At 41.9% G+C, this 12,564-nt stretch overlaps 1 protein-coding gene across 4 annotated transcripts in view; it reads right to left on the bottom strand.

Annotated features, from left to right (window-relative positions):
- afap1l1 (actin filament associated protein 1 like 1) overlaps positions 1 to 12,564 on the bottom strand; it is a 164,709-nt gene that overhangs the window by 6,313 nt on the left and 145,832 nt on the right. For all 4 annotated transcript variants that reach the window (XM_033029615.1, XM_033029616.1, XM_033029614.1 and 1 more), the window contains 2 exons: positions 7,909 to 7,962; positions 2,198 to 2,385 (listed from right to left, as the gene is read on the bottom strand). In XM_033029615.1, the coding sequence (XP_032885506.1) occupies positions 2,198 to 2,385; positions 7,909 to 7,962 (242 nt within the window). The remainder of the gene's footprint in view (positions 1 to 2,197; positions 2,386 to 7,908; positions 7,963 to 12,564) is intronic.

Below are 12,564 nucleotides of genomic sequence, written 5' to 3'. Positions count from 1 at the left end.
CTGTGTGAAGTTTGTTCATTTTTCCTATGACCATGTGCTTTTCCCCCCAGGGGATTCAACCATTTTCCAAAGCTATACATGTTAATAGGTTAAATGGGCACTGCAATTATTCCTAGAGTGTTGGTGAGAATCTGGAGAGAGAATTGATGGGAATGTGGGAAGAATCAATTGGGATTAGTGTAGTATTAGTGCAAATGTACACTTGATGATTATATGGGCTAAAGGGCCTGTTTCTGTACTACATGGGGCTCTATATATAATTAAGGAAACATCTGACATTAAACAAATATTTGCATTTGCCTTCATTAGACAAGACACAAAACATTGAAAACGTACTGAAACAAAAGTCCAACAAGAGTGAGGCAGTTCAAGTAATCACGTGCTTAAAATACGTAACCAATTTAGTGGAAATAAAACACTGGAAAAATGTGTGAGACCAACGGCAGAAACATTTCCTCAACTTGACAGGCTCACAATCTGGAATTTTAAGTGAAAGGTGAGAAGAAAACAGAACTACGGTAGTTGGCCTGATATCAGAGCGTGATAAAATGTTGGAAGCTATTATTAAGTGGTCGAAAGGCACTAAATGAAGAGGTCCTGTAAAATGATCACCCAGATTGGAATGTTTCCCTCAATGTAAAGCAGACCATATCACAGGCAGTGAATATGTCCCAGTATTGATTTCAAATAAAGTACATATCCATCTTCAAAGCAAAGCATTCAAACCTGCTTTCCAAACGCTTGTTTGTATGTACGGGCTGTACAAGTCAGGCACTCATAAGCTGGAGAGGACCTGTAAAAGGTTTTGAATGTGAAGGAAGGAACTGCAGATGCTGGTTTACACCAGAGATAAACACAAAATGTTGGACTAACTCAGCGGGTCAGGCAGCATCTCTGGAGAAAAGGAATAGGTGACGTTTCAGATCAAGCCCCTCCTCAGACTGAGAGTCAGGGGAGGGGGAATCGAGAGGTATGAAAAGGTACAAAGAACAAAAAAAAAGAAAGGTATGAAAAGAACAAATCAAGGACAGCGAGAAGGATCACGGAAAGGTGAAGCCCACGACAGTCCATTGTTGGCTGTGGAAAAGGTAATAATGTGGGGGTACGAATAATGAAACTAAGCAGAATGACCGTGAAACTAATAGGACATCATTGGAACTCTGCAGCCCAGAGAGCTGTGTTTGGGTTTCAAAAGCAAGATTAATATATTTTTGCATTTAAGTAAAGCAAGGGATGTGCAGTTTGGCTGTGGAAGTGGCCAGGCATTGATTTGCCAAGAAAAAGCATCGCATCATTTTGTTCTTGGTTTGATGATGGTATACAAGCCAAACACAAATTTATCGTGCAATTTTACTGGAACCATTGTTGCATAGCAAAGGACATGGATTTTAAAATGATACCTTATTACATTTCTTGTATCTCAAAGCACTTCATATGATGAATTACAAATAAAAGTTTAAAGACAGTTGTTATACAATTTGGGGAAGTCATTTGTTCACATGCCGAGGTGAATGAATGGTTGGCTGAACCATCTGTTTCTGTTGATGCTGAATGAAGACAGTTGTCCAGCAGACTAGTGTAGTGTTTGTAGATGTGTGATGTAAATGCATGATGGATGTGCACATAGTAATTGAAGAGAGTAAAATAAACAAGATGCACATGTTTTTGCAGCCCGCCATATGACCTAGTGGTTTAGTTAATTCCTGGCTCTGCACGCCACTAGAGTAAATAAACGCAGATACGTTGTATTACCAATTGGATCATGGAAATTTAGATAGCCAGCTGAAGTGGCATTTGGGACATTAGATTCACTTGCCATCTGAAAGAACCCTTTACCAAAAATTCAAGTCGCAACATAAACTGGTGCTTGAACTCCAAAGACGTACAGGTTTGTAGGTAAATTGGCTTGGTGAATGTAAAAATTGTCCCTAATGTGTGTAGGATAGTGTTAATTTGTGGAGATCGCTGGTTGGCGCGGACCCGGTGGGCTACAGGGCCTGTTTCCGCTCTGTATCTCTTAACTAAACTAAAAATACTTAGGTCTGAACTTGGGCATTGGAATGGGCTTCCTATCGACCAAAGAAGGCGCTAACCTAAACTGGACATGTTAAAGACTATAGATGTTATATTCAGAAAGTTTGATGGTTGTACTTTTCGCAACTTATTTCCGTATATACTGTAAATGTTTTTCAAGTACCTGTGCAGCAGGTTCTGCTTTAGAGTCGAGAGATAAACTAACTTCTGCTCCTCTTGCAATGGCTTTCTTCAGATTCTCCTTTACTTGTGTTAACTTGAGTTCCAAGTCCACCCGCTCCGTCTCTTTAATTTTACATTTTTCTTCCAGTGTTCGTATTTTTTCCTCCAGGTAAACTTGAGATTTTTTACCTATGAAAAATGTATACATTATGCCATGCATTATCCATTTGATGTTTAAATATGTTCACTAAAGATTAGCAAACACTTGGGGCCTAGTAACTTTATGACGCACTATACACACTGAGGCAATGCTACATGGTGGCCCACACCTGTTAGATGTGGGGTGCTAAAGTGTACAAGGTTCAACAGATTATCTATGTTCGTATTGATTATTTATGATGTAATTACACATTGTACATTGGACCAAAGTGGCTGGTGGCGCCACCAGCAGTGGCTGCCTCACCAACAGTCTATCTGTCCTTTCTTATTTTTGTTATTTTTAGTATGTGTTAAAAAGTATGTTTTAGTGTTCCTTGGTTTGTTGTATGTGAGGGTGGGGGGGGGGGAAGCTTTTTTTCAATCTCTTACCTCGACGGAGATGAATTTTTTTTCAATATATTGTATTTCCGTCCCTACTGTTGCCTAACATCGTGGTGTTGCTGGCCTTTCCTAGAGACCGACAGGGCGCTCCAAGCCGCAGAAGTCTGCGGGACTTTAACCACGGAGCTTGCGATCCCTTTGCCGGGGATCAAAGCTCCAACCGCGGTGCCTGTGGACTTTAACATCGTGAAGTCCACGGTCTCTGGTAAGAAGAGGCCGACTCGGGAGCTCCATGCCACGGAGTGAGTTTTGACCACCCTGACGTGGGAGTTTCGACCACCCTGACGGGGGCTTCGATCGCCGGCTGCGGGGGCTTTGATCGCCCCGACTGTGGATGGTTTGACTGCCCCGACGGTGGGAGAACAAAGAGGAAGAGGGTTGAACTTTATTGTCTTCCATCACAGTGAGGAATGTGGAATCCAATGTGGTGGTTGTTTATGTTAACTTGTATGTGGTTCTGTGTCTTGTTGCTTTTCACTTAGTATGGCTGTATGGTAACTCAAATTTCACTGTACCTTAACTGGTACATGTGACAATAAACTGACCTTGAAACCTCGGTCCACCATGAAGCATAACCGTTGCTTCTGCTCACCCTGCACATGAAACTCTAAAGAACCAGTGCTTAATCTACTGGGCTTTTCTTTGAAGCAGATCTTACCTATCGGTAAGGGGGATGGGTGGGGGGGATTGGGGGGGTGATCGAGGCTGTAGCCGGCCAGGTATGTGTGAGAGAGACAATAGGTTGTAAGTCAAGAGAAATAAGGAGTAAAATGGGAATCAGAAGTGCTTTTTGGACATGGTAGGCTGAATGGCCTCTTTCTAAATCATTATAAGATGCAAGGCACATTTTTCCACCCTTAGAAGTGGCCGTCTGAACTTCGAATGTAAACGTTTGCGTCTTTAGAATCCCAGAAAGGAATGTATTGGGAAACACTCCATTTTATTGGATTCTTCCCTGTTGGGTGCTTTGGTAGTGGCCCAGGTAGATCCTTGCAGTGAGAGGTTTTTGTCCTTTAGTTTAGTTTAGAGCTACAGCATGGAAATAGACCCTTCGCCCCACAGACTCCATGCCGACCAGCAATCACCCATACACTAGTTCTATCCAACACACCAGGGGCAATTTGCAGAAGCCAACTACAAACATGCAGGCCTCTGGACTTTGCGAGAAAACTGGAGCACATGGAGGAAACCCACACGCCCACAAGGAGAACGTACAAACTCCATACAGACAGCACTGGTGAGGATCGAACACGGGTCTCTGGCGTTGTAAGGTAGCAACTCAACCGTTGTACCACTAAAGATTCGCTCCTACAGTCATGGCATGTGCTGTCACTACACTACATATTTGCAGAAGAAAATTAAGGGAACAATGTCAGTCATGTAAATTATATCACCTAAGTGGGTCATTAGCATGGAGGATTATGACAGAATTTCGGGAAATTCGGGAAATGCACTAAATACATAAAGTACCTAATCACCTTGACAAATGTTCTACTAAAGCTCTACTGTGTAGTATACCAAAAAATAATATATTTACTGTATTGTTATCGGAGGTACAAGCTAGGGTTGGGGGAACGAGTAAAATTCTCCGAATCCAGACTAATGAGTGAATCAGATGTCCAACCAAGAGGATTTCCAATCTATCTGATAACAAATTATTTTAGTGCTAAGATTTAGTGAAAATTGAAATGTCCCAAAGAGGACTGGATGTAGTTTACACAAAATATTTTAGTTTGGCTTGGTTACAACAATTAAGAGTGGGTGTGCCTGACTTTAACTATTATGCCAGTCCAAATTTAATGAATAGTTTTCTATATTCTTGCCGATATTCTTCCTTCTTCCACAAAAAAAAATCTTAATTGAGAGCAAGTGTTAATGATGCTAGTCACTGTGCATTACCACCTGCCTCTACAGGCAAACTGTTGCTCGGTGAGTATTGGTATTGATTTATTATTATGTGTACCGAGATACGGTGAAAAACGTATTGGCTGCATGCTATCCAGTCAAATCATATTGTACATGAGTACAATCAAGTCATACACAAGAAGTGCAAAACTACCTCTAGATGGCAGCGGAGGTAGAGTGAAGAAAAGACCAATGCCGGTGACTGGGCTTGGTGCTCATCTCCTGCGCCCTTGGAGGTTGACGGAGGTGCCCTGTGTCAGCATCGGGAGGTGCTCCACGACACAAGGCTGAGCAACGCCTGGAGGCTAGAGACGGCATGTTCACGGGCTGATTTTGAAGCATCGGAGTGGTCGAGTTGGCAGAGTGGGCTGCAGGGGGCCTTGAACCTGCCTGAAGCTCTGTTAGATCAGGCGTCGCTCCAAGTAGCGGACGTTTCGGAGGTACGTGTCCTGTGGCTGTAGAGGATATCGACACTTTGCCAAGCCAGGATGACTCCTGCAACTCTGATCAAGTGCTGTTGCCAGGACAGGGGACCTTATGGTTGCAGTTTGAAAAAGGGTCACCTAAAATGTCACCTATCCATGTTGGGCAGAGATTGCCTGACCTGTTGAGTTACTCCAGCACTTTGTGACTTTATGGCCAAGTCAAGGCTCCAACATTTAAAAAATAAATTTGAACTTGGAGGGTCCAAGATGTTGCCTGAAACCTGGTAACTCTTATGTACTGACTCAGTATGGTTTACTGTCGTGTACTCTTGTACTTAATATAAGTCTGCTCAATGTATAGTAGGATTGTCACTGAACTGTAGGCAAAATAAGAATTTCACTGTACTTAGGCATACGTGACAATAAAGTACCATTGAACCATTGAAGGAGAAAAATGCCAGAGCATTTGTCAGAAATGCCAGGCACAATATATTGTTACAGTATTATAATATTTAATTGTACATGTATAATTTACAGAGAAAGTGCAGATTTTAAAAAAAGTACAAGGGCCGCAATGAGGTAGGTTAGGAGATTAGGACTACACCTTCAGTTTATGGGAGGTCCATTCAATAGTCTGATCAAACAGCAGGGAAGAAGCTGTTCCTGAATCTGGTGATACATGCTTCAAGCTTATGTATTTTCTGCCCTACAGAGGAAAAGAGCAACTGACTAGGGTGTAAATGGTCCTTGATGATGTTGGCTGCTCTCCCGAGGGAGTGTGAAGTATAGGCGGTGTCTAATTTGTTGATGGGGAGAGGCTGGTTTGTGTGATGAACTGGGCTTCATCCATAAATCTCTGCAATTTTGTGCGGTATTGGACAGAGCTTTGCCAAACCAAGCTGTGATGTATCTTGAAAGGATGCTTTCTACAGTGCACCTGTAGAAATTGGTAAGAGTTATTAGGGATATGCCAAACTTCCTTAGTTATCTGAGGAAGTAGAGGCATTGATATGCTTTCATGACCAATGTTGTCTCTATCTCTGTTTTGTCATTGTTTGAGATCTGGTCCACTATGGTAATGTCATCTGCTGTGTCCTATGTCCAGATGTTTGGGGATGAATTTGGTTGGGATTTGGTATTGAAGGCAGAGCTATAGTCAATAAACAAGAGTCTAATGTACAGGGTCCTTCTTATACATATGTTTCAGGAGGGAGGGCCAAGATGATGCTGCCCATGGACTTGTAACTGCAGTGGATAAAGTCTGTCCCAGAGGCAGGAGTTAATGAGCACCATGCACTGTCTGTCGAAGTACTTCATAATAGTGGGTGACAGAGCAACTGGACGGCAGTCATTTAGGGACACAACCCTACTTTACTTTGGCACCAGGATGATAGTGGTGGTCTTTACAGCAGGTGTGGCCCTCAGAATGAAGTAGGGAGAGATTAAAGATGTCTGTGAATACTCCTGCCAGTTGGTCAGGCAAGGCCATAATGATGCAGCTGGGGACTCCATCCAGGCCAAACCCTTTCTGCAGGTTCCCTCTCAGGAAGGCCAACTTATGGGTGCTATCTGTGTGGAGTTTTCACATTCTCCCTGTCATCACATGGGTTTCTCCAGGGTTCCTCCTGTAACCCTACAACATGCGGCTGGTTGGCTAAATGTTCCTCGAGTGAAGGCGAGTGGTAGAATCTGCGTGGTTGACAGGAATATGGGAAGAATAAGAATGAGTTTAGTATGGGGATAGTGTAAACAGGCAGTTGATGGTTTCTGCATTCTGTGTTGTTTAAATTAATATATTGCCAATAAACACATCTCTTCTTTGGTTCTTGTTCACCTCCAGCCTTTTACAAAGGATTAAGTGAGATTTCCATTTCTGGCTGCAGCTGAAAGAGCTGGCAGAGGCATTTCTTGATTACAATGTCATCTTTCAGCAGATTGTCAGGAAAGATGCAACATTGATGTGATAATTATTTTCCATTCCGAACAAAAGAAAACTGGGATCTTCTTCTCAGTGACGGAGACGAAAAGCTTGTGGAAATGGATAGAAATGCATTTGTCCCTCCCTTCATTTCATGACAATGAACACTGGTGCAGCAAGGGACTGGAATTCTTGTGGTCCTTATCCTTTATTTGTATTCTATGTTTACGCCACTTATTCTTTTATACTTAATTTTGGCAATTTCACTGAATAATGTTTCACAATGAACTTAATGACGTTTAAGAGACATTTGGACAGGTACAGGGATAGGATAGATTTAGAGGATTATGGGCCAAGCTCAGGCAGGTGGAACTAGTGTAAATGGGGCCTGTTGATTGGCGTGGGCAACTTGTGCCGAAGGAGCTGTTTCCACTCTGTATGACTCTCATAAATATATTTATGTTTTTATTGAGGATTTATTACTAGAATTTATTTATTGAGCCAAAGAGGTGACATGACAGAAATATAAAATGTTCCCATGTCTGAAACTGAAGGAGGTAGGTTTAAGGTGAGAGGGGAAGGGTTTAAAAGGGATCTGAGGAGTAAATCTTTCACACAAGAAATAGTTGAAGTCTGGAATAATCTTCCAGTAGAGATGGCAGAGGCATGAACAGTAGCAATATTTAAGAGGCATCTGGGCAAGTACTCAAATGCGCAAGGTAAAGAGGGATATGGAATTTGGTGGAGGCAAGTACTATTAGTATAGATGGTCTGCATAGACCTGGTGGGCTGAAAGGCCTCTTTCTATTCTGTACAACTATGAACTTATGACTCTTATTTGTTTTAAATTAAACTTTTGTTTACCTTTTTTTGTTTTTTCCAATGTTGTACATGTTGATAGTGCTGCATCTTCATTAGCTGAAATATACAAAAAAATATTTTGTGCTTAAATTAAATTGGCACAGTGAACAATAGACATTGTATGGAGTTTGTCAAAATGCCAAAACAAGGAACCACTGATACTGGTTTACACAAAAGGGCACAAAGTGCTGGAGTAACTCAGCGGGTTAGGTAGCCAGCACCTCTGGAGAACATGGATAGATGATATTTCATGTTGAGGCCCTTAATCACTGAACTGAAACAAACTGAAACATCACCTACCCATGTTATCCAGGGATGCTGCCTGGCCCGATGATTTACTCCAGCACTTTGTGTCCTATTGTGTGAAGTTTATTGGAAAAGCAAAACGATAAAGTAAAACAATGTCCAGCCAGTCCACAAAGCTTCCAGTTATCAATCGCTTTAATTCTTCGAGCCCTCCCAATGTGACCACTGCATTTCCCCAAGGATATCTAATATAATCTCAAGGTACAGCACCTACCTTTTATTAATGGCTACTCTGCAGCCATCAGTAATCAATATTAAATTTTAAATTTTCTGGTAACCTCTCATTTTGATCATTCTCTCCACAGATCTGGTTGCACCGTTCTGCTTCAATTTATTTCTTTTTGCCTATTCTGGAAAAAATCCTGGTTATTTTAATAAGTAACCTGACAACTTTGGCCTGTACTACCATAGACATCCTATAGATCAACTCTCTATAATAACTTCAGAAATTCGGTAAGATTAGGCAAACAAGATTTTCTCCTGGAAATTCATGGTTATTTTATTATACTTTTACATTTCTAGCCCAAAAATGTAATTGTCTATTGTCTTATTATGTAGAGTTTATTATTTTTCCTACCACTGACATTAAGCTGACTACTCTTTAATTGGTCCAGAACCAATTATCCTCCTTCTTAAATCTTAAGTAATCGGATAGCTATCTGCCAAATTGTCTCAGTATCCATTGCATCAACCTAAACTGATAAATGGAACCACTGTTTTGTATTTCATCTGAGATACAGTTCTCTTTGTGAGATGTACAGTACCTGCTGTTGTTAACCACCAGGTGGCAATAGAAGCTTTAGGAAAAAGCATCTCAAACACACAACGCAGAACAGTCCAGCATAGGAACAGGTCCTTCAGCCCGAATTATCAGTGACGAACTTGATGTCAAATTAAACTAATCGCTTCTGTCTGCACACGATCGTTAAACCCCCCCCCCCCCCCAATTCCCTGCATATTCATGTAACTATCCAAAATCCTCTTAAATGCCACTATCATATCTACTTCCATCACCATCTCTGGTAGCCTGATCCAGGCACTTACCACACTCTGTGTAAACTTTCCACTTCTCAAAACTCAACAGGAAATTAGAAATGCGTGCGACAAAGGCAAAACTGTTATAATGGGTGACTTCAATCTACATATAGATTGGGTGAATCAAATTGGCAGGGGTGCTGAGGAAGAGGATTTTTTGGAATGTATGCGGGATAGTTATCTAAATCAACATGTAGAGGAACCAACGAGAGAGCAGGCTATTTTAGACTGGGTATTGAGTAATGAGGAAGGGTTAGTTAGCAGTCTTGTTGTACGTGCCCCCTTGGGCAAGAGTGACCATAATATGGTTGAGTTCTTCATTAGGATGGAGAGTGACATTGTTAATTCAGAAACAATGGTTCTGAACTTAAAGAAAGGTAACTTTGAGGGTATGAGACGTGAATTGGCCAAGATTGACTGGCAATTAATTCTAAAAGGGTTGACGGTGGATATGCAATGGAAGACATTTAAAGACTGCATGGATGAACTACAAAAATTGTTTATCCCAGTTTGGCAAAAGAATAAATCAGGGAAGGTAGTGCATCCATGGATAACAAGGGAAATCAGGGATAGTATCAAAGCGAAGGATGATGCGTACAAATTAGCCAGAAAAAGCAGCATACCGGAGGACTGGGAGAAATTCAGAGACCAGCAGAGGAGGACAAAGGGCTTAATTAGGAAAGGAAAAATAGATTATGAAAGAAAACTGGCAGGGAACATAAAAACTGACTGCAAAAGTTTTTATAGATATGTGAAAAGAAAGAGATTAGTTAAAACAAATATAGGTCCCTTGCAGTCAGAAACGGGTGAGTTGATCATGGGGAACAAGGATATGGCGGACCAATTGAATAACTACTTTGGTTCCGTCTTCACTAAGGAAGACATAAATAATCTGCCGGAAATAGCAGGGGACCGCGGGTCAAAGGAGTTGGAGGAATTGAGTGAAATCCAGGTTAGCCGGGAAGTGGTGTTGGGTAAATTAAATGGATTAAAGGCCGATAAATCCCCAGGGCCAGATAGGCTGCATCCCAGAGTACTTAAGGAAGTAGCTCCAGAAATAGTGGATGCATTAGTAATAATCTTTCAAAACTCTTTAGATTCTGGAGTAGTTCCTGAGGATTGGCGGGTAGCAAACGTAACCCCACTTTTTAAGAAGGGAGGGAGAGAGAAAACGGGGAATTACAGACCAGTTAGTCTAACATCGGTAGTGGGGAAACTGCTAGAGTCAGTTATTAAAGATGGGATAGCAGCACATTTGGAAAGTGGTGAAATCATTGGACAAAGTCAGCATGGATTTACAAAAGGTAAATCATGTCTGACGAATCTTATAGAATTTTTCGAGGATGTAACTAGTAGCGTGGATAAGGGAGAACCAGTGGATGTGGTGTATCTGGACTTCCAGAAGGCTTTCGACAAAGTCCCACATAAGAGATTAGTTTACAAACTTAAAGCACACGGCATTGGGGGTTCAGTATTGATGTGGATAGAGAACTGGCTGGCAAACAGGAAGCAAAGAGTAGGAGTAAACGGGTCCTTTTCACAATGGCAGGCAGTGACTAGTGGGGTACCGCAAGGCTCAGTGCTGGGACCCCAGCTATTTACAATATATATTAATGATCTGGATGAGGGAATTGAAGGCAATATCTCCAAGTTTGCGGATGGCACTAAGCTGGGGGGCAGTGTTAGCTGTGAGGAGGATGCTAGGAGACTGCAAGGTGACTTGGATAGGCTGGGTGAGTGGGCAAATGTTTGGCAGATGCAGTATAATGTGGATAAATGTGAGGTTATCCATTTTGGTGGCAAAAACATGAAAGCAGACTATTATCTAAATGGTGGCCGACTAGGAAAAGGGGAGATGCAGCGAGACCTGGGTGTCATGGTACACCAGTCATTGAAAGTGGGCATGCAGGTGCAGCAGGCAGTGAAGAAAGCGAATGGTATGTTAGCTTTTATAGCAAAAGGATTTGAGTATAGGAGCAGGGAGGTTCTACTGCAGTTGTACAGGGTCTTGGTGAGACCACACCTGGAGTATTGCGTACAGTTTTGGTCTCCAAATCTGAGGAAGGACATTATTGCCATAGAGGGAGTGCAGAGAAGGCTCACCAGACTGATTCCTGGGATGTCAGGACTGTCTTATGAAGAAAGACTGGATAGACTTGGTTTATACTCTCTAGAATTTAGGAGATTGAGAGGGGATCTTATAGAAACTTACAAAATTCTTAAGGGGTTGGACAGGCTAGATGCAGGAAGATTGCTCCCGATGTTGGGGAAGTCCAGGACAAGGGGTCACAGCTTAAGGATAAGGGGGAAATCCTTTAAAACCGAGATGAGAAGAACTTTTTTCACACAGAGAGTGGTGAATCTCTGGAACTCCCTGCCACAGAGGGTAGTCGAGGCCAGTTCATTGGCTATATTTAAGAGGGAGTTAGATGTGGCCCTTGTGGCTAAGGGGATCAGAGGGTATGGAGAGAAGGCAGGTACGGGATACTGAGTTGGATGATCAGCCATGATCATATTGAATGGCGGTGCAGGCTCGAAGGGCCGAATGGCCTACTCCTGCACCTAATTTCTATGTTTCTAAACTCAAAGATCAAGAACTGTTCGACATCTTTGGTTAATGTTTATGTTTCAATTTTGAATGCAAATCCACAGGCAAATTTAAACATCTGTCCAGTGCATGTTGTAAGAACATATCCTAACTATGTGCAAAGTTTGTAGATTAATGGGTCTCTGTAAAATTGTCCCAAGTGTGTAGGGAATGGATGAACATGTGGGAAGACATAGAACTAGTGTGAATGAGTGATCGATGGTCGGCGTGGATTCGGTGGGCTGAAAGGCCTGTTTTCATGCTGCATCCCAACATGCTGCTTTGAAAATGCATACCTCCAGATTCAGGGACAGTTTCTTCCCAGCTGTTATCAGGCAACTGAGTCATCCTACCACAATTAGAGAGCAGTCCTGAACTACTATCTACTTCATTGGTGACCTTCGGTCTATCTTTGGTCAGACTTTACTGGCTTTACCTTGCACTAAACGTTAGTCCCTTATCATGTATCTATACATGGCTCAATTGTTATCATGAATTGTCTTTCCGCTGACTGGACAGCATGCAACCAAAGCTTTTCACTGTACCTCGGTACATATGACAATAAACTAAACTGAGCTCTAAAGTCAATGCCACGTTTGAGTACATTATCTATTTCAGTAGTGGAGGCAATGATATTTCCATTTACTAATCTGGGAAAGATGGAGCTGGATTACATAAAATCAGTTATCTTAAAACAAACCAGAGATTGAACATGGGTCCTTCTTGCTTCT

This window comes from Amblyraja radiata, chromosome 11 (assembly GCF_010909765.2).
Source record: "Amblyraja radiata isolate CabotCenter1 chromosome 11, sAmbRad1.1.pri, whole genome shotgun sequence".
Lineage (NCBI taxonomy): Eukaryota > Metazoa > Chordata > Chondrichthyes > Rajiformes > Rajidae > Amblyraja > Amblyraja radiata.
Note: the sequence above shows the minus strand (reverse complement) of the source record. Positions and strands in the feature narration are given on the sequence as shown.